The 22,315-nt window shown below is 34.6% G+C and overlaps 3 protein-coding genes across 5 annotated transcripts; all 3 read right to left on the bottom strand.

Annotated features, from left to right (window-relative positions):
- Window positions 1-370: 370 nt before the first annotated feature.
- LOC122608332 lies at window positions 371-8,125 on the bottom strand. The gene is made up of 5 exons (XM_043781431.1): window positions 7,942-8,125; window positions 5,056-6,817; window positions 2,297-2,417; window positions 1,518-1,577; window positions 371-1,434 (listed from the first exon to the last, which is right to left on the bottom strand). The coding sequence occupies exons 2-5, from the start codon at window positions 6,756-6,758 to the stop codon at window positions 586-588; spliced, it is 2,733 nt and encodes a 910-aa protein (XP_043637366.1). The 5' UTR covers window positions 6,759-6,817; window positions 7,942-8,125; the 3' UTR covers window positions 371-585.
- A 1,323-nt stretch (window positions 8,126-9,448) lies between these two features.
- Window positions 9,449-14,853, bottom strand: LOC122607020 (E3 ubiquitin-protein ligase At1g63170-like). The gene is made up of 5 exons (XM_043779941.1): window positions 14,653-14,853; window positions 12,291-13,049; window positions 11,902-12,027; window positions 11,151-11,436; window positions 9,449-9,762 (listed from the first exon to the last, which is right to left on the bottom strand). The coding sequence occupies exons 2-5, from the start codon at window positions 12,887-12,889 to the stop codon at window positions 9,559-9,561; spliced, it is 1,215 nt and encodes a 404-aa protein (XP_043635876.1). The 5' UTR covers window positions 12,890-13,049; window positions 14,653-14,853; the 3' UTR covers window positions 9,449-9,558.
- A 2,023-nt stretch (window positions 14,854-16,876) lies between these two features.
- On the bottom strand, window positions 16,877-22,315 carry LOC122585028 (cyclin-A2-1-like). Of its 3 annotated transcripts, none has more exons than XM_043757125.1 (12): window positions 22,223-22,315; window positions 20,218-20,583; window positions 19,832-20,114; window positions 19,608-19,741; window positions 19,255-19,347; window positions 18,878-19,011; window positions 18,274-18,349; window positions 18,099-18,175; window positions 17,985-18,018; window positions 17,742-17,891; window positions 17,515-17,646; window positions 16,877-17,207 (listed from the first exon to the last, which is right to left on the bottom strand). In XM_043757125.1, the coding sequence occupies exons 2-12, from the start codon at window positions 20,536-20,538 to the stop codon at window positions 17,154-17,156; spliced, it is 1,488 nt and encodes a 495-aa protein (XP_043613060.1). In that variant the 5' UTR covers window positions 20,539-20,583; window positions 22,223-22,315; the 3' UTR covers window positions 16,877-17,153. The 3 variants fall into 3 exon arrangements, with proteins under 3 accessions (XP_043613060.1, XP_043613062.1, XP_043613061.1); XM_043757127.1 differs by having other exon boundaries at window positions 20,218-20,574; XM_043757126.1 differs by having other exon boundaries at window positions 20,218-20,568.

Genomic DNA, 22,315 nt, shown 5'->3' with positions numbered 1-22,315 from the left:
TGGATTGGATTTGAGTTGGTCTTCTAACTTTCTAAGCTGTTTAAAACTTGTCAATTTATTCACAACTATTAATAAAAAGCTAACTTTATAAAGTCATTTGTCTACTTCAGAAATCATAACAATTTGTTCCATCCAATAGTTTAGAAATATGATAGCTTAGTTGTTCTGAAAAAACAACTTTTGAGATATAAATAAATAACATATCCTTTTGATTAATGAGTATTAGAAATCCCTAAACAATTATCACCATAAAAGAGCCGCAAAGGATTCAGTGAGAAAAACAACATATGAAGTTACGTGTTTTCTTTAATTCAATAGATTAAACAAAAAAAAACATATAATTATGCAGGTTTTCAACGTAACATTTCCATAAAAAAGAATATTAATACATTTTCCATTCATTCCATGATAGTCATAAAACTAAGCCAATAAATGACAAAAATCAAATACAACAAATTCACGATCTAAAACGATGGTCCTCCCACGATAAGCATGAAACACTAAAACATTATTCTAAGTACAACGTAAAAATTGGAAAGCCTACCCTTGAACATAAATACTAGAGCTATTGTAACAAATCAGAATTCAATACCCCTGCCTCCACTGCCCACCATAATACTGCCCTGGTACGAAGGCATTAGGCGGGAGGCCATGAGGGATCGGCATTTGACCGTTACTATTTTGCATTAAGTTAATCGATTGTGGAATAGGCATAAAGGGAGTCATATCGTGTCCTGTCGGTCTAACTTGGTTTGCTAAATGCATATGATTAGGTACTTGCCCATGGCCTTTTTGGATCTGTGGATTCCACTCCGGTATATCATCATCTTGATTCCAGTGTCTACTTTCAGTTCCAGTCTGAGTTATACTAGCAAGTGCAGTAATATTATTTGCTTGGCCATATTGGTAAACAAGATGTCTCATATGACCTACAGGTCTAGTTGGAGGCACTGTTGACACCATACTAGACTGGGCAGGTAATGTCTGCCAGGATGAGTTTGAACCCTTGGAAAAACTAAACTCGGGCAAGTCATCCTCATCCTGGTTAACAACTCCAGGGCCAAATCCCGGTGGAACATCATCACCATCATCAACACCATTATTAGATTGAGGAAGTAAACTCAAAGATTTTGTAATCATGTTTGAATTTGTATTAGCATTTATATTATCTTGTCTCCTAGATGATAGATGCTTTCTATGATGTTTATGTTGAGAATGTGAATTAGGCAAAATAGCCGAACTATGAGCTCTTCTCCAAACTACCACACCAATTAGTCCAAGTTGTGGTGACTCGATTACATCTGTCTGGTCTTTGGAAAGTAGCCTGCTTAGTGTCTCTGTGGTTCTCTTATGAGGCGGACAGAAGTAGACTTCAACCCCTGGATTTGGTTCGCCAAATCCTACCCGCTCATCTGCTAGATATGAAGCCATTACCTGCACCAAAGTAATGTGATACGTCAAGACACTACCTTGCGAAAAGATCAAAATACCATTTCTTTTTATGAAGATAACCTCACCTCAGAAAGACTGGCCTGGTGAACCAAGGAAGACGCATCCTTCAAAACAAAGTGAACAACCTGCAAAAAGAGTGAACTTTATCAAAATTCATCAAGGAATAGTTTTTATCAACCTCATGTGGAATAATGTTCTCATTATCACTCATAAAAGGGACTTTTTGTATACACAACATTGTTTGGGTTCGGTGACTCTGTGAACATCCAAAGGAAGTGATAATACACTAACATGAAGAAAAAAAATCTTTTGACATTTCGATTACTAAAATCGTCTTTCTTATCTCTATCATACAAAAGTGACCTTTTTTTGCAAAAAAGTTAATATCATTGAAGAGCTCCATCAATAGAAATGGCAACAAAGATACAAATATGCAAAGTAAGCATACAGCCTTGATCAAATGACAACCATGCAACTAATCGATTTTGGATCACAGATGCTTACTCAACATGCATGAAACAAAAATACTAACTACTTTCAGCTGACAATTTTTGCAAATCACAGTTTAAATTACTTGATGATGCTTCTTGAAAAAATTATGGAGTAATAGCTATGCTAAACTAATGCTATATTTGGCTAACCATTTACAACCAACAAATATATCTTTTATATTATTTAACGGTATAACAAAAATAATGATGTACAATGCCTTTTGTGTGTAACAAATATTATAAGCCAGAAGCATTGTGAAGTCAGACTCCCGGATGTAAAATATGCCCATGAAATGGGAAACAAAGAAAAGATCAAATGTAGTTGTGATGAATAACAAGACAACTTGATATACCATGACTTCACGGGTTCTGGACATAGGAAGTTCTTGAAGAAATTTCTCGAACGCTGTGAGCCTTACTCTGCCCTTAATCTCCACGGAACCAGGCCACTCCTTTGTTGATGTCTTCTCACCACTAAAATAGGAATAAAATATCAGCTCAACATAATGAAGAAACCAACTACTACAATTAAAACATACAAGATGAATATAGGGATAAAACATATGATCCCCAACTCACACCCCACCCGCCTATTGTCATTTACAAGCATTTCAAACTGAATTGCAATGAGATTTGAACTCACCAGTTCAAGACACATAATTCTTAGGGGTGTTTGAACTTGCTTTCGGAGATACATACCTAGCTATTGGGACTAGAAATCACAAAATCCGGATTTTATGTTTGGATAAGCAATATGACTTTTATCTCATGCGAACAAAAAGCCTAGAATTTTGTAAACGAACGCGAGTAGAAACCTTTTTTTTTTGTAAATGAACAGGCGCAGAGTACCTTAAATTAACAGATAAAAGAAGCTACTTACACATATAATCTAACTTAAAATATTTTCCCTTCCATCCCACAAGTCCTATCTCCTTATTTCAAAAGAATGCCCGTTTTGTCATTCAAGATAACCAAAATTTGTCAAACACTCGAACAACTAACTGGAACATACTCAAGAAGACAAGGCACATCCATGCACACGCCATCTTGTCCTTTTATTAAAGTAAACAATTTGATTTTAATTTTGATAATCACAGTCAAAAGGCACAATCAAACACCCCTTAATGTAAATACGCCTCCACAAATGTGCATCATTAGATAATGGAAAGAAATTGTCCAGCTTCAAATTATTAAAATAATTACCAAACACCAAAAAGTGAGGCTCAAGGGACTTCTACACACTAAAGCATATGATTGTTACGTATATATCAACTACAGAATTTTTGCATCTAATGAGATGTTAGTCTAAAGAGCCAATTAATAAAAGACTACAAAACGGGCTTCAACAAAGTAAGCATGAGTGCTTCCTAAGAAGATAGCACCTCGAAAAACGGGGGAAAAAAAGTACAGTAGAACCGCTCAATTTAATAGAGAAAATGTCACAAATGGTCCCTGTGGTTCTTCATATTATTAAGTTGCTCCCTAACTTTTTTTTCGTTGCAAATAGTCCTTGTGTTTTTTGTTATCATTGCTAGAAGCCCCTGGCACTAACTTCCGTTAAATCTGGCCGTTTAAACCCTTCATGTGCTAAACATGTGAGGGCATAATCGTCCATATGACCTCCCAAAACACTCATCCTCTCTTTATCCTCTCCTTTTCCGGATCAAAACTATTCTCATCATCATCTCTAACCAACTTATATATTTATTTCTAGATCTTCCTATCATATCAAATAATAATAAAAAAAGCGACTAATTTCTTAAAACTCAAAATTTAGATATAAAACCCAAATCTAATCCATACACATAGTGTAAAAACTCATTGATCAAAACCTCATTTTTCCTCGTGAAAAATCCCATGTAGCCTTTTTATTATATTATAATAGCAAAACCAAGCAAAGCCTCTTCACAATCAGAAAAGGAAACCTAATTCCGACACCCATGGCCGGCGATACCACAACCAACAACCAACGCCACCACATACGACCTACAGATTCATCAAACGGACATGGATCTCTAAAACAACTGCGTTAAATCGTTGACTGATGATGATGTAACGCTGCCACCATCTAGACCAACCACCACCATCTCCGATATAGCGGTGTGTTTTTATTTTTGAAATAAGTATTGAATATTTGTTTGGTATCTGTAAATGAGTTATTTGGAGATTCAGTTTCCTTTTTTTTCTTTCTATTTCTCGATCAATGATGGTGTGATTCGAATAGTCAACCAAGTTCAAAATGAAATATAACAATCAAAGGAAAGTTTGGTTGGGAATGTGATATACGCTATCTCCTCAAGCCAAAAATAAAAAAATATGGTGACAAATTAATTGGTGTTAGGTAGGTTATGTTGATGGCAATTGGATCTTCGTTTCTCAAACACTAAATTTCTACTTTCTGATGATTATTTTGTGTTTGGATGATAGGAATATGTGAATTATTTTGTGTATAGAAATATACACATAGATATAGATACATGAGTGGTTATTATCACTGGGTATAAAGAAGAGTTGAAGATAATGATGATTGATATTTGTAATGGAAGGAATATGAAGAGGATAAGAGTGTTATTTATGTAAATGGACAATTATACCCTCATAAATAAACTTAAACTAACGGAAGTGAGTGTCAGAGCCTTCCGGCAACAATAACAAAAAACACAGGGACTATTTGCAACGAAAAAAAAAGTTAGGGAGCAACTTAATAATATGAAGAACCACAGAGACCATTTGTGATATTTTCTCTTTTTTATATCCATAGAGTAAAATTAGACAGACAGAAATAAGATACAAATGAAACACATCCACCACCAAAACATGTTGAAAGTCACCTGAAGATTATTTTGATGCAGACTGTGAATTGTTAGAATTCAGATTACGGTTAAAACAATCTCTTTTATAAGTTCTATAAATGGACAAAAAGGGTACACGAGACAGCCCAACCGAGCCCGCAATCCACACTAAACACCCCTATCTCAGCATAAACCACTATGACTCCTTACCAACCTTCATCAAGTAATCATCAACCCGCCCAACTGGTCACCTCTAGCTAAAACAGAGAGTCCAACAGCAAAACTTGTTATAATTTAACAGAGAAAACTAGCAAATGTACCTTTTGAATACCCCAATCACAGGCACCGAGGAAGAAAGAGTCAGCTGGAGATCACCTTCCCATAAACTAATGTCAATGGATCCACCAAAAGGCTCTGCAGAGGTCTCACTAGTTCTCACACTAGAGAGTGCTTCCGTAATTTTTATATTTGATTTGTCATCATTAGTAATTGTTTCGGCCTCGGTACTATTTACAGAAGTAGTTCCAGATGATGCCTTTTCATTGCCTTCCCCACCAGTTTTCGAGTAGTCCTTATCTGGTTGGACATGCGTTTCCTTACCATCTTCAGGCAAGTCTTCAAAAGGAGGCTCAGAATCAAGGGACTCCATAAACTCATCTAACGAAACTATCGTGGGCAAGGATCCCTCATCCTTAAACTCATTCACAATTATTTCTTGCATAAAATCAGTCACATCTGTAGATATAGTAAGGTTACTACTATCAACCATCTTCTCTCTGACTACATCACCCGAAGAAGACAAACGGTCAGTTTTTGTCTTTTCCAGAACCCGAGTGAGTGAGCTCGACCCTACGGAAACCTCAACAGAAGCACCATCATCAACCTGGTCAACTTCCACCTGGAACTCACCTTTGTGTGTTTTTCGAACCAAGCGTCTCATATCAATATCAGAATCCGGTAGAACTATCATTTTATCGAACTCCTCGGCTTTTGCCATGCGCCATTCTGAGAGCTCTTTTGAAGCAAGTTCCTCTGGGGTCATAGAACATAATCTTTCAGGAGTTATCTCGGAGGAGAGAACTTTTTCTCTCAGTTTAGGGTTATTAGGGTCCTTTAAATTGAACATCAAAGACCTCCCTTTTTCTTTATATTTCTTATTCACGCCTCCAAACAGTTTATAAAGTTCTGATTCAACTTTGACAGCCAATTCTTGAGGAGAACAAAGCATCTGTCCAATTCCATTTCCACTTAAATTCTTTTCATCAAAATTCATACTTTCATTGGTCTGGGCCTCAGTGAGTTTAGCTACCTCCATATCCCAGTCCCACGAAAGGCCATTTCCTTGTAAAAGATCATCCTTAGGGAAGAATGAGTTGCCAAATGTGTCATCCATGTCGGGCATGACATAACTGAACTGGGGTTTTTCTTCTGATGCCATAACAGGAGCAGCATCCACAGTTGTACTTCCGAGTACCACGACTTCGCCGGCTGTATTGCCTGATTCCTGTATAGTACTCTTATCTACGTTGGGGACAATATCTTTATCCTGATTACCAACAGACAGTGCAGCAGCTAAAGTTTCCCTCATTTTCATCCGTACTGCTTGATATGACCCATGTTGAGCCTTTGGTGATACTTCAGGTGGTGCCGCCTTACTCTTTGGTGTTTGTACCCGTGGAGACACAACTCTGTTCGACATTGACTCATTTAGCATCATTCTCTTGTTTGGCAAAACAGATTGCTGTGACAATCGAGTTGAATTGAGAGGAGCCTGGTGTTTATTCAGTACTGAGGATTCTGCTGCAGCCTTCCTCTTAGTAGGTAATAATGGTATCTGCAGGCCTGCATTACTCTGCATCGGCCCTATCTCTCCAACTTTTTGCACACCATGAGATGCAGGATTGGTGGACAAGGGACCAGTAATGCCTATCTGGCTGTTTAGCAATGATCGGTCTTGATCAGAAACAGGTTCCATTTTCCCAAGATGTACTGATAAAGGCTGAGGTATGAGACTGCTGAACATGTCTACTTAAGTTGATTACTAGAATAATCAAGTATACACCGCAAGCTCCAGAGTACAGCCTGTGATAAAATATAAATTATAAATTCAATAAGAACACTACAAAGACTACGTAATAAGTAAGCGTCGATACAAGATGGTTGATAGGGCAAAAAAGACTACGTAAAAAAGAACACCATATGAGCTTAACACTACATCTAACAAGTCTTCAACAACAGTTGAGTAGATACAACACTTTGACACAAATTGGTGGCTTGGCGCTCACTTAGACATGCAAGAAGCGTATGTGCAGCTTAGTTAGCCAAACCTGCAACAGATACCGGACTAGTTTACACGATTTAAATGCTTGGCACTAGGCTAAATGGCATTTACTTGGCCAAAAGGTATCGTGGAAAACCTACTATGTTGCACTCATGTGAAACATACTCATAGACATTAAGAACACTACAACAACTGTATGAAGTAAGAACTGCATACAGAAGATATAGTGAAAACAAACAGCATAAACAACATTTTTAAATAGTAAATATTTCATATATCAGTTGCAAACAGTAAGACCGTCAGGCGTCGGATGAAATGACCTGGAACCGATAAATTAATACCTTAACCTAGAGAAAGCACCCAGTTATGTAAATTCTACAGCATTGAAACAAAAACAATTAAAAATAAAATCCCAGACGAGAAAGAACCCATCAGAAAAACAGGCTACATTTACCACTGCTATTAATCTGTACAGATAATAATTCTTTTGACACTCACTGGCTGATACATCCGGTCAAGTGCACCAAACCAATCAAACACACACATATAGATATAGACAGATACGTAAAAAAAAAAAAAAAAAAAAAAAACGAAGGAAGTTCGAAAACACCAGAGTGTATTTATTTAAAATCTCATACAATTTTCCAATACGATTTGTCCACTAATCGCACAATAATAATAATAATCATTATAAAGGTATTTCCCTATGAATCACACTCATATATAATTCTAAAAATATAATAATAAAGGAAATTATGAACGCATCAACTGGATTATAAAAAATAAATAAAAAACGTGGTAACACATATGAAACAAATCCGTGAAATTTATTTACATGCTATAGAAAGTATTTTCAGGTAAATTATATACATAATTATATATATATATATAATATAAGAGAAGAGATGTATGTATGTATGTATACCTGGAGGGGTCGATGGGAAGGGGAGGCTGATTGGGCCTTGAAGCGATTGGAAAATCAGATATCTATTAGATATATATATATATCTATATTTGCCCTAATTTATTTGTTTATCTATATATATAGGTTACTAAGAAAGAAAAGAAAACAGAAGTTCCAGATGGGGTTTAGGGCCGAAGTTGGCGTTGAGCCATCATCAGAGGGGCATGCGACGATTGGATAAAATCGTTATTTAAAAATACTTTTCTCTTGTAACCTAACCAAAAATCCAAAAAATCATTGAAAAAAACGAATATTTGGAACCGACAAAATTAATACGAGTAGTTTTTGGTTTTGATTTCTTGAAAACCAAAGTTTTGATGCGATTTCAATTTGTATAAAAAACCTAAATGAACAAAAAATATTTACAGCATTTTACATCCATATCCTTTTATTACTCGTTTTTAGAAGACTAAATAGCTATCTGTTCAATGTGAAGACAATAATAACAACGGTTTAGTGATGATGGTGGTGTCTGGTGTCGGCAATAAGAATGAGAGATAAGATTAGTATGGTTTATCATTACAAACTTTACATATGTTTTAAAATCTTTAATTTTTACCGCTTATGCAATAAGCCTAGCAACCCTTTTCCAGCATTATGTTTCTTCTTATTATTATTTTCAAGTCCTTTGGGTGGTATTTGACCACCGTGCATCAAAGGCTATTGGGCTATTTCTTCTTTTCTCTCTCCATCTTTAGCTATTTCTTATCGATAGACTTCCATTTTTGACTAGTTTTGACAATTTTTAGCCATTGAGCATTGTTAATGGGAGCTAATAATCATACCAAAATTTTTAATACATTTACCACAATATTTAAATGCCACAGCATACTGTACAAGTATTCACTGCACAACTGTGGTAAAATAATTAAAAATATTGGTATGAATATCAATTCCCATTGTTAATTGTCATTGACCATATTTTGGTTTCACACGTATAGTCGTATGAAAGGGTATTAATATTATTTACATATACAATAAAAGGCATTTAGGGAAGAAATTTTTCCTCAAAATATAAATGCTTGAAGCTCTTTAGATCAAACAAATTTTTTTTGTTAGATAGGAGTTTTTTTTTAAATCTTAAAGTTTGAAACTCTTAAAAGCCAGTTATCGAACATACCCATAATCTTGATTTAAGTATGATGTTGTATTATGGAGAGGCCGAAATAGAAAATTTGATGGATCTCTACATATTAAATTATCTTTCTTAATTTCTATGGGGTGAGATATAAGGATAGCCTACAAAAGTCTTAGTGTCCTTGCTTCATACATCTCTCTTTGTGTTACAGTATGCAGCAAACCAGTCCAGTCGACCAGTTTACACAACCAGCCTGCTGACCGGCCCATTTTCCCTTCATTACTAACCCTGGTCCTTGTAGAATCAAACACGAACACTTTGAAATTTAAATCGTGTGACACCATATAATATATTTTCTACAAAAACAACCAGTGATAGCCAGAAAAAAAAGAAAAAAAAAACACAATAACAAGGATCGGCTTTCTATTCACTTGTCAAACTGCACTCTTTAAGACAGATTTGCATATTAACATACTGGAATATTGAAAGCATTGCTACAACTAATACACACTACTACGTCTCAGGTTGGCAGTTGCTACGGTTAGTGAACTTAAAAGGGTCTCACCGACTTCAATCTTGCAAAGTGGGCATGAAGCATTGATCTTCAACCACTTGTCTACACATTCCGTGTGAAAGAAGTGAGAACAAGGTAACTCCTTAAGTTCCTCATCGTCTGCGTACTTAGCCAAGCATATGCAGCAGACCTGTTGAACAGATATAAAGAGTTTGATGACAACATTTGAACCTTTTTAATGAGAGCAGAATGTTATTATATGATTCTTGTAAGACTGCCAAAAGATAAAGTTTGTAACAATAGATGATTTTGGACATGTTACAGAGATGTTAGAGCAAAAGACATTCTATTTCGCTACTATTAATGATTTATCCACAAATTTTTTTACGAAGTGCAGTTTCCTTTTTTGGCTTGTAGTAAAAACGATGATTTGTTTGCAATTAAAAGAAGGTAGTTATGGACTTACATGGATTTTAGATAGATCATATTGTATTATAAACTACCACATAAGTATATAATATAACTAGGAAACTTGATTGGTACTTCTAAACCAATCACATCATCAATTATGCATGACCTAATAACATAGAAGTCAAGAGGCAGTATCATGGTTTAGGAGTGATCAAATTGTTTGAGCATTTCTCCTTGGCTTTTCCATCTCACATAAGCCATCGAAAATGTAAAAGTAAAAAAAATATATACTACAAATTGAAATAGACAACCCTTTTGGATAACAAATACCACCTGCTGGTTATTTTTGCATTTACACTTTCAAATTATCTATCATCATTCATTCATGTCAAAGATAGTACCTTTTGGCATTTTTACTAGAATACCACATTTGAAGTGATATAGCACTAGACTATAATCTCTAGAGGTGGCATTTGACCCACCGATTCGGAATATAAAATGGGCTAAGTGCACCAAAATTTACCCAAAATGACACATATTGTTATTGTGTGTATCCAACTTCTAAACCTTCTATTGTGCAACTTTTTAACTTTTCACGTTTAATGTATATGACCTCCTATAACTCTTGTAACATGGTAATGCAGCACCTGCTTTGAAGATGTGGAAATGTATACGGCTGCTCCCATTAGCAAAAAATTTAAGTAGCATAGGATACTCACAACAGAAATGAACTGATAGCATGAGACACACAATAGATGGTTTATAAGTCAGATACAAACGATAGCAAAATGTGACGAGTTGGATACATTTTGGTGCACCTATCCATATATATATATATATATACATCCAATCAATCAAATGGCTAAGCTACATACGGAGTATTATTTAACTAAAAATTAAACCAAGTCAAACAGATTGTAAGTCATCCAAAGCATATATAAATGTATAGAAGGCTAACCTAGCATTTGCAATTATACTTAAGAAGTTATTAATTGAAAAACAGATGCATGTGATTGTGATTCCACACGACCAATATTGAACTGCACCTATAAACTACCTGAATATAACCCACCACCCGACCCTTCTAACCAGCCCATTTTCTCACGTCTAAGAAAGTAAATGAGCTGTAATATATATGGAAAAGCCTGAATTAAAGCATGGACTAACCGCATCTTCTCCTGATATGACACGTTCCTTTTCAGTTCCAGCAGCCACAACCCCGCCTTCACAAGCACCAGTGTTTGTTTCTTTATCATCAATGTGTTTATATTTCTTAAACTTGTAGGTAGGCAAAAGATTAATAGACTCGGTAGTAGCTCCTCGATTTTGTGCAAGATCTTCTCTAAAGCCCAGGACTGAAATTATACAAGGAAGGCAGCAGCAGATTGTGGTGCACAAAATCAATGGCATTGCGTATCCGATACAACTTAAGGTAAGAAACACTATACATAACCTGTTAATTCCAACCAAAATAATCTATAAGATAGTAAGAGAAATGAGCTACCATAAGAAAAAAAAAAACTAGCAGGGATAGAAGGTAGAGGTGGGCAGGTGGCAGTTACAACTCATTTGGCCATTTATAAAAGAGTCAATTCAGGTTATGTTTTAATGTTTCATCTATAGCAAGTCAAACAGGTACAATCAACCAAGTTCCCTTAACAAAAAAATTCAACCAAGTTCCATTAATGTTATAATTCAGACCCATATTGTTTTATTAATAAAATTAGCTTAGTAATGAAAATTTGTTTTTTCACTTATTTTTGACACACTGTACATGACTGAAAACATATAACAAATTTGGACAAAGAGCATTTTGGGTTAACCCATACTGACCCCAAAGTTACCCAATTGACTCATATATGTTTTGACTTAATACCCGCCTGGTCAATTTAGCTAAAGGACAGGTATTGATTGGTACCTATACAAATTCGGAGCATCAGAAGAAGAAGAATGGCCTCCAAAGATCCACACATTTCCAACCACAAACCAGACTGCAAAAAAGCAATCCAATCCCATTTTGAAGTATTCAACAAGTGCCTTGACTCTGCGAATAAAGACCACATATTTTTTCTTCAACCAGATTTGAATATTTCTGAATTAAGCATATTTATATATTTACTATCAATTAATTAACATATATGATCAGTACCATTTTTAAAGCAAATCATACCTCCTCCTTGGAAGTAAAATTAATAACTTCCTTTTTCTATCCAAATTTAAAAGCAATAGAACAGGTATAACCCAAATGAATTATGAAACATACAGGAGTACTCTAAAATCACAAAATAGAGCAAATGAAAACGATACCTTGAACTCAGTGATCCCATTGTCAGACGTCTTGTTGATGTGCCACCAGCGTTACCAGTGTCTCCTTCTGAAATTCTTGCATTTGAAGATGAAGTAAAAGAGCTCACGATAGCAGATGGTTCTTGATTTGAAGAATTGCGATTATGGAAACGCCAAAAGAGAAGAGGGAGAGTTACAAAACATCCCGAAGCATAACCAATAACCCATATGAATAATGGAGCATGAGGATGCTCATGTCTTGAGAAAGACAAAACCACAATGGCTGCTATAATTTGGCTCACTGTAATGATTAGTTCAAATGATATCCAATAACCAGAATTCAACGGGTTCCTACGCCTGGAACTGCCATTTCCCCTTCTGGCAAATGATGTATTTCTTGAATTTGTTGCGTTGGTAGTAGAAAAGGTGATAGGAGCTTGTACATTACTTGAAGACTCATTTTGACTGGAGTTTGACATATGGACTGGTCTTGCAAGGGTTGGCCTGGACGAGGAAGCTTCATTGCTATTTGTTATATCAATCACGTGTTCAGATTCCATTAGTAGTGGCACCTTGCCTGTTTGTATTTTACGCTGTAGCCCCAATGCTGAAACGCCCATCTAAATGCTTAACCAGATCACTAAGTAGAGAAAACATGGAATAGCAATATCAAAAAACACTTGTAAAAGTGACTACACGATCATACTCATACGAACTATCCACCAGTGACTTCTGTGGTCACTAACTCAAAATAAATACCAAACTTATTGTAGCATCAGCCTGCATAAATGCATAATGTTTCATTAGATCGACACATAAAAACAGTAAACAAGTATATACAGCAAAAATATCGTGAAAATACAGCATCTAGAATATATGGCCATAGAAATGTGATAATGTCATAGCTATATTCTTGTTCCAAAACATACAGCAACTAAGTTAAATAGATTTATAGATCAGAGATCTATAAACAAATGTGGATGATGAAATGTGGTTAGCCTGCTTTATTAAATTATTGATTTAGGCCAAAGCTAAGCATTATCCAAGAGAGACTGCAGTTTGAAAGCGGGTCATTTTGGAGAAACGACTTTCACTCGAAGCAGATCAAATTTCTAATTTGCTTGTGTTGTTTCTATTTCATTATTCAAATAAATTTTATCAATCTGGTACTATCATGTTTCTGTCACAATATGTTTCTCCCTGCTTATAGCTTAAAATTACCATCTCACTTCTTATAGAAGAATGGAACAGCATCTATTAAATTTGTGTTCTTGAAAACACAAACTTGGCTTATTCCAGCTTTGAATCATGTCGTGTGAAGAATAAACAAATAACAATAGATGAACGTTTAGTTTCTTTCTAGCTAATGATGATAGTCTACAATTTCTTTGACATGTTACAGAAGTCAAATTAGCTAGCTAACCAGATAGGTATCATACCATATTGTTCATGTAGCATCAAACCACTTTAAGATTTAAGTATTCTTATACTGCTTTCATTTCCCATCCTCACTCAGAAATCTAACATACCAAGAAAGATCAAATGTTATCTTCCCAACATCTTTTTACACACGAACAATAACCTCGTCATCCAAGTTCTTTCAGATTTCTAGTATAACTGGCATTTGTTTATTAACTAGATTACTTCAAACTCTACATAACTGATCACTTATCTTCATCAATGCAAAAAAATCGTGTTTCCTTAATTTGGGTAGGTAACTTCCTTTTTTTTTTAATTTCTCTAAGCGCACTCGACATGGAGACCATCTCACACTGTCTCGTCATCAAAAAAAGCCACCCCTCATTCAGTATGGCTTGTATGTTTATTCTTCCCTCCTCACCTACATGATCCAGCTCACTCAAAGACCTCAATTGCAACCATCACACCGACTACGGCATGGATCACTCCGACCCACGTGAGTCATGGCGTGAGGAAAGGTCCATACCGTTTGCTCTAAGTAGAGTAAAAATTACCGACTTTTTGGTGACATCTCCCCTGTCACACGCCACATCATTATAACCTGATCCTATACCATGTATGTTTCCACAAAAACTCTTTTACTTAAGTGTTTTACTTCAAAAAAACTAGTCAAATGTCACGTCATCATAACTGGATCGTAGTAAGATACAAAAATTCGGTAAATAAGAAGAAAGTTACCCCAAATTTGGCTTCGCAGTATTCGAAATTAACCCTACCCTGCAGTGTGTAAATATAAAATACACCACACCTAAATAATTACTACATACAATTATATAATTATACAACATCAACTGCACAAAATTAATCATAAATTTACTAATTTTTTTGAACAATCGGATCAATTACATAGAACAGCAATAACTAGGCAGTAAGCAGTGAGTGAGAGATTAAATTGGAAGCTTACGTGGCAGCGGTGGTAAAATCTTGATTGATTAATCAAACACAGACTGTGATTAGTGATCACTAAGTTTTGATTGATTCTTAGTTTTATCCGGCGATAGATATAATCGATATATTGTATCTATCTGTACATAAGTTTTGATTGATTCGTTGTTGTTTTTTTTATCTTTAGTAGCAGCGTCAGCATTGACCTTGCATTTGTGAGTGAGTGAAGTCCATCCATCTTCGATCATTTCATACTGTAGCATCTCTGATGTGTCCAAACAACATTTCCACTTTTTTATATTTAATTTTAATTTAATTAAGGAGAATGATTAATCCTGGTTAGCCTAAAATCATCCTCCTACCTTATTGAGAGGTAATATGTGAAAATTCAAGAGAATGATTAGGCAAGAAATTAAGTGAAATCTACTTATCACATTATCAATCATTTTCCTTTCATTAATTTATCTATTTTTATACTGCTACTTTGGCTATGTTTGGCATTTGGTTATGATTGGCAAACAACTTTATGTTTACTGTTTAGTCGTACGGTAGCTTTAACTTGTAGACATGTAGATATGAAAAATCAAACCAATGCCTAACCAAATTGATTTGTTTTTAAAAATAAAAACCAAACGAATTGATCCAGGTTTCGATTTCATGTGTATAAACCAACCATTAAAATTGAAACCTAACGGATAACTATATATATATATATTTTACCCGGATATAATTGTGATAACTGATTACAGTTATATGTGAAAATACAACATCACAACTAACGTAATGAACAACGTATATATTAACATATTTTTAAAGATTATTGCTATAGATAAAAAAAACATGTTTCGTACAAAACTTATACTCATAATACGTATAAAAAAACACGAAATGTTGGGAAGATGAATTCATCTATATAAGTGAGTATATGTATTTGAGAAAGGAAAATTATCAAAATGGTCTAATTTTAATGTGTATATACAAATATAAACAATTACTAATTTGTTACACATTTGGTAATGAATTTTTACCATCTAATCTTTTAGTAAGAAACAAAACTACCTAATAAAAATCATGTAAATTGTCCATAATAGATTTTTGAACTTATATCAACTTGTACTTATGGTGTTGGTCAAACCAGAGCTTAAAATGGAATCATGAGCTTTAAGAAAAAACCATTAAACACACTACTTAAATGCAATCTAACAAATAAGCTATGGGTCAAGGCCTTCTGGTAAGACTGTGAGGAATAGCTCGTTCCCTCACTCTTTTTTCGTGCGTAACGCCTCGGAATGCCCCCAGAACGCCCTCCCTCGGCCCCGGGGGGGCGTTCCGCATGTTACAAAAGTGAGCCCTTCCGATTTTGAATGCGTCGGATTGCCATTTTTTTTTTGCTTTTTGCCTGCAGCCCCACTTGTGTCTGTCACCTTTCCTTGAGCAGGTTTGTCTTCATCTTTTGTTTCAACCTTTATTTTATTTATTTTTATTTTTACCCTATAAAATCTATATATATATAATGAGAGGAATGCCCCTATATGGGAATGCTTTACTCCAACATAATGAGGGATTAAGGGGAATGCCCCTCATGATTAATGGTGGACACATGTCATACAAGGAGTGGCGGAGGGACATTCCTTTAACCCTCCACTCCTCTTAGTCTAAGAGTTTGTGTTATCTGTTGTAAAAATCATCTCTTTTTTTGAAAAATTTGGGATGGTGAGGAATCTTAAAGGTAGTAGTTTGGAGTAGTGGTGTTTTGAGAAGATGAGAAGCTGATGCATGGTGTATTGGTTGAAACCGGTTTGGAATGAAACATTAGTTGGAGGCAAAAAAAAAAACCGTTTCAAACTGAGGAAGTTTGGGAAGTGGGAACCAATTCTTAAAAATTGGGTTATTTCAAGCTAAAAACTATGAGTAACCACACCAAGAAATAAATAAATAGATAAAGTGTATTATTATCATCTTTTTGAAGGTAATTTTTCACTCGTATATTTGCCCCACTAGAAATATATTTCACAGCTTGGATTAGAAAAATGTAAGCCTAGAGTGGCATGATCGAGATTTCACAGCTTGGATTAGAAAAATGTAAGCCTAGAGTGGCATGATCAAGAACCTATTTAGATTTTATTAGCTTCTTTAATCAGGGGAATCAAGTTGAACATCCGTGCAGTTTGTCGGACCAAAGTATGCAATCACTTGTTAAGATGTGCTATATGAGGTTACAATAACAATCAAAACTGAGCATCTTAGATACAATGCATATATTTACTCAAGACTAAAGTAGATCAATAAATAGAATTTTATAACATCAATCAATATTTTTAGATACAAGCTGTTAATTCTTCATATAAATAATGTTACATAGACAGCTCCAGAATAGTTACAACTTACAACAGGAGAAAATTTTGCACCCCCTGACTGGAGATCTCCAAAAAGCATGATTAAATTGATGGCGCCAAGGAGTTCTTGGTGGATACAGCGGTCTCGTCATTATGTAGAAATATCAGTTTCTCATGTTAAACGTTAGAACAACGGTTTCACTGGTTTTGGGGAAGTTAAGGTTGCAACACTATTGAACTGTGATTACAAACAACTTTCATTAGACCATAACACAAAGTTATTACAGGATAATGAGTATTCAGATGTATCGGGTTAAACAACTTTCGTTAGACCATAGCACAAAGTTATTGAACAGTTAATGTGTACTCCAATGCTTATAACCTGATAAACTGTTTTATGCAAGAATACTTCGTATTAAACTGTTTGTTTGGTCAGCCGGACTCACTTTGACATGTATTGATAAAGTTCTTTCGACATGTTACCCAAAATCTCCCTATCATCCTATTTTCTCGCCTCTAGAGCTAGTTATATACTCAGAATATACCTGCTTATGCATGTACTTTTGACGTATTGCATGAAGAGTGGCTGCATTGTTAAGTTGCATATCTTGCAGTGCCAAAACTGTTGCTTTAAGATCTGATACCTTGTAATTTGTATAATGTTCCAAGGTAGGATTCTGCAAGGTAGGGTTAAAAGAACCTTTGTAAAACGATAAAAATAAATAAATAAATTTTAAGATTAAAATCAAAAACAAAAGTAAAGAGAACACACCCATGGATGTTCAATCTGATCAAGTGTCCATTTGGCTAAGAACACGGCTGAGGCAGCAATAAGGGATGGCATAAACTTCAAAAAACCATACTCTGTGAGAGTTAACTCTGCTAAATAGTTTGCCAAGTATTCAAGTTCTACAACAAGAACCTGCATGTCAAATTAGTTATTTCAAATATATTTTCCATTTTCATGAAAACTATTTGTAAATGCAAATAGTGAACGAAGTATGTATTTATGTACCTTGTAAGAACTTTGTGCTGCTAAAAGGAACCTCCTGAAAATCAATCATATGTTGTGTGTTAGAAATTGAAGTGTTTGGATACTGTGTAAAAGAGAGTGGAAGTTGAGTTTTACCGCAGGAACTTGTTTATGGTCGGAACAGGAAGATGAAAGCTCAACACATCAAGAACTTGACCCTCCATGTCCAATACCTTAAAAGGTGAAGAAGAAACACTTATGCAGTTTTCACAAAACAGAGAAAAAATAAGCATATATCTTCGTATGATAGAAGCAGCTAATGTATACATACCTCTTTTCTAGTGTAGGTGCCGTCTGTGATAAAACAGAAGTCTTCAACACGTGGAGCACATATATCTTCATACTTGCTAAAAGTCAATTATCAAATAGGCGTACAATTAGTTTCTGTAATGAGATTACACAAAAAAGCTAGCCAACCTTTTGTTAGAACAGATGCAAGCAAACACGGTCAATGTTTATTCGAACACACGTATATCTAATGATGATTTCACACATTTCCAAACCTTAAATGAACATTCTTTGCATATATACCAATGTAGGACACTTCTTTCAGTGGTTTTTCTTTGTTTGAAGATAAGTAACACAGCGCCAAAAATAAATCACCAAAACCATGCTTTTAAAGTATTGCACTTAAAAGTACATGTAAAATATAAAGAGTTTTATACTCTCAGCAAAATAAACCCCAATATAATGCATTTAAAATGATTTGATATACCACTTTTAATGGTAAAGACAGGCCTTTATTAACAATAGAATCAAAAGAATGTAAAAAAACACATTGAAAAAATATGATCAGTGTCATAACTTATGAAAACCGATGATATGGTAAGGATGCCAACTTGATAAATAAAAAGTTAAATAAGAACAGGACTTACGAGGCAATGAGCATGCAGGTTATTCCAAGCAATTGGAGTCTTTGTTTTTCAATGTACATTTTAGAGAGATACCGATCTATAAGAGTGACTGTTAGGTATAGTGTTTCTGATTCTAGCTTGTATTCTTCACGAACCTAAGCATCAAAAATCACAAGTACTGTAATCAATAACTCGGTAGAAAGCAAATTTTTTCACTAAAAACAACACATTGAAAAGTTCACATGGACAAACATCAAAGTGTATCCTTCATCTGAAACTACCTAAGCATACAGTAAAACAAGTGCCAATGCAAATAATAACAGTTATGGAATAGAAAACACAATGCTGCTTATTGAGTAAAATGAATATTCTGAATCTGTATTATGCTCAAAAGTTACCTCCACAAGCCAGTCAATGAGAATACCACGCATCTGTTTTGTGATGTCCCGCTGCACGATTTTCATATAATCAACTGAAGGGCTCCACTTTAACTAAAGAGAAAGACATACAAAGAATTAGAGAGCCTAAATAAAGTAAGAGGTTTGTCTGCCATTCATAAAGAGAATATTTATCATCAGCAAGTACAAAGCATGAGATATGGGTGATCATGTATTTGAATGATAACAATATATGCAATACAAATTCATTTGGGCTAACAGATTACCGATTGCCATGTATGAAAAACTTAAGTCTTAAAAGTATGTATTATTAACCATTAAACTATTAAAGTGAGATCGATAGCTGAACACACCTCAGTGGCGCGTAAATTATTATATAACTCAGCAGCATATAAGCTGCACATTTGAGGATCTTTGTGCTTAAAATCAATGTCAATAATAACTTGATCATTTACAGGCTCTACTTTGCTGGAAAATTTGATCTCTCCTGCAAAATGAAATAATAGAGATCCATATGTAAAGAGAACATGTAAGCAAGAGTCTCAAGAAAAAATAAGCAGTGACAAATGGATATTACCTGTTGGCGAAGAGCTTCCTAGTCCAGAAAGGTTATTATAAGTTGAATTTCCAAGAATCATTGCTGGTAATACACCTACTTTTGGATTTTTAAACATACTTGGCTCCATTTCTAAATCATTCACTAACTTTAGCTGGGAAGTTATTTCTCGTAATTCCTTTATGCTCTGTTTTGTCATATCTTCTGTTGCTTTCGTTTTCCCCTTTCGAACCTCAGGGCCCACACAAACAGCTGGCACCATCGTGACATTCTTTTCAGCAGCACTTCTCAATTGCATGCTAGTCTGACAGCCAGTAGCATAAACACTCATTAAGATATAATATCAAGAGATACAATGTATTTGTATTATTAATGCCATAGATCCAAACATATAACAATATATTTACCTGGATTTTCACCTCATTAATGACCTTTATATTTAAATCGTTAAAAGGCATGTTAGTGACATCCTTGAGAATTGCTCTTCTCTTGGGCTGAAAGCTTGATCCAACATCAGTGGACTTGTTATCTGATGACCCTCTTTTAGAGTTTGATTGTAGAGCTTGTTTGGTTTCCAGTTTTGGTTGGGGGTGTCTTGGCGGTAAACCTCCCGTTATGCCCAAGGCTTTAGCCCGTGCCCTAGTAATCCTTGTAGTGGGCTCTCGAATATTAACAGCAGATGAATTTTCCTTATTCATGTCTGCTTGCCTTGTCATAGACCGGTGCATTGAGTTAGTTTGAGTGGCTTTCTATGAACTCTGCAGCTAAAACATCTAAATTGGTGTTAGTAACTTCCTGCAATATAAGACACTGTCGGAGTGAATTGACTGTGACTGCAAAAATCCGTCAAACACTGTAAATATTTTTTTTATAAGATTTAAATCTGAAAATGTCCCTATCAATTTTACTTCAGGTAAAATTGTCTTTTTATCTAGATATCTATTTCATTTGTCAAATAAGTTACGGGTTGGTCATTTTGTGATTTGGTAGTATCTCGACAGACACATCTGTCTATAACCAACAACAATACCATTCTACAGCATGGGACAAACAAAAACACCAAAAAGGTCATTTCTTTAACAAGTCTCTAAGCAGTTTTTTGGATTTTTATGGTTCCAGTATTACTTTAATTAACTCCTCGACAGATTGGATCATGATACAAAATTGCATTCTTTTCTATTGTAGTTCAAGAAGTGCGATGAGTAGATGGGCAAAAAGACTATTAAAAACTAAACACAAAAAATAACTTTCTTTTGAGTCTGATTGTTTACTTCTTAACTTCTTATATAAACAACTTAATGAATTCGTCTTTGCCAACACACCTAAAAATGATAATTCACAAAAAAAAAAAAAAAGGATGACAGTACATACTTTTGTTTCTAGGTGTACACTTTTTCTGAACTAAAATCAAACATATAATCTATTCAAATAAACCAAGAAAATTTCCACAAGAAAATCATCATAAAACTCATACACAGCCAAAGTCAAAATTAGATCTATAAGTAACCCAAGTCCAATTGGGTTAAACAAGTGTATCATACACTCCAGTCTTTCCGTGCCCTCTTTGACCGAAAAATAAATAAATGAATATAACTTTTTATCTTAGCTACACAAGCTCAATTCAGCTCAACTAAAACAGAACAAGGGGAAAAAATCAGAAATTTATGAACTTGGGTGGTCTAATAAAAATTTGTCAGGTAATATGAAGATCCTAATAGAACAAGCAGCCAAATTGATTGTTAAATATAGAAAAAGTTGAAAATTAGGATTTGTTTTACACTGTTTTATCTGCACAAGACCTTCCAAAACTCCAATTATAACACAACAACATAAGATCTACACTCCAAAGTATCATAAAACTCCAATAAAGATTTGTTTTACAAGCCTACAAGATATACATATAATATAAAAAACTATTCACTGATCTATTTAAAAGAATTCCAAAAAAAAAAAAAAAACATTTTTTAAAAACAAATAAAAAAATTTAATAAAAGAAAAAACATCAAGGAATTGTCAGAACCATTCCTGCTACTTTCAGATAAATCTACATCTATTCTCTATACAAGTACACATCTCATCTGAATATCAATTTATATATAATCCTAGAAGCATACATTTCAATCACATAACAAAATTTGCCCTAAATTTTAAAAAAGTCAAAATGAATTGACTTTAATTAGTCTACGACGCTAGGTTAAAAAAAGAAATTCAAAAATCAAAAACACAGATCTAAAACAAAATTTGAAAAATACACAAATGCAATTACAGGAATGGATCCGCGAAATGTGAATCTATAAAATGTGTTGAAAAGTGATTGTAAGGTATGTGTGATGTGATTTTACAATAATAGATATAGATATAGATATGGATATAGATATGGGAGATGGAAAAGATAGATGAATGTGAGCTTACAATGCATTCAAGAGCTGGCTGACGGTATTAAAGAGTCAGAGCAGCAGCAAATGAGGAGAGAAATAATGCATTTATATTTATGCTGAAAGAAAA

Source organism: Erigeron canadensis, chromosome 1 (assembly GCF_010389155.1).
Source record: "Erigeron canadensis isolate Cc75 chromosome 1, C_canadensis_v1, whole genome shotgun sequence".
Taxonomy (NCBI): Eukaryota; Viridiplantae; Streptophyta; class Magnoliopsida; order Asterales; family Asteraceae; genus Erigeron; species Erigeron canadensis.
This window is presented reverse-complemented; position numbering and strand designations above follow the sequence as displayed.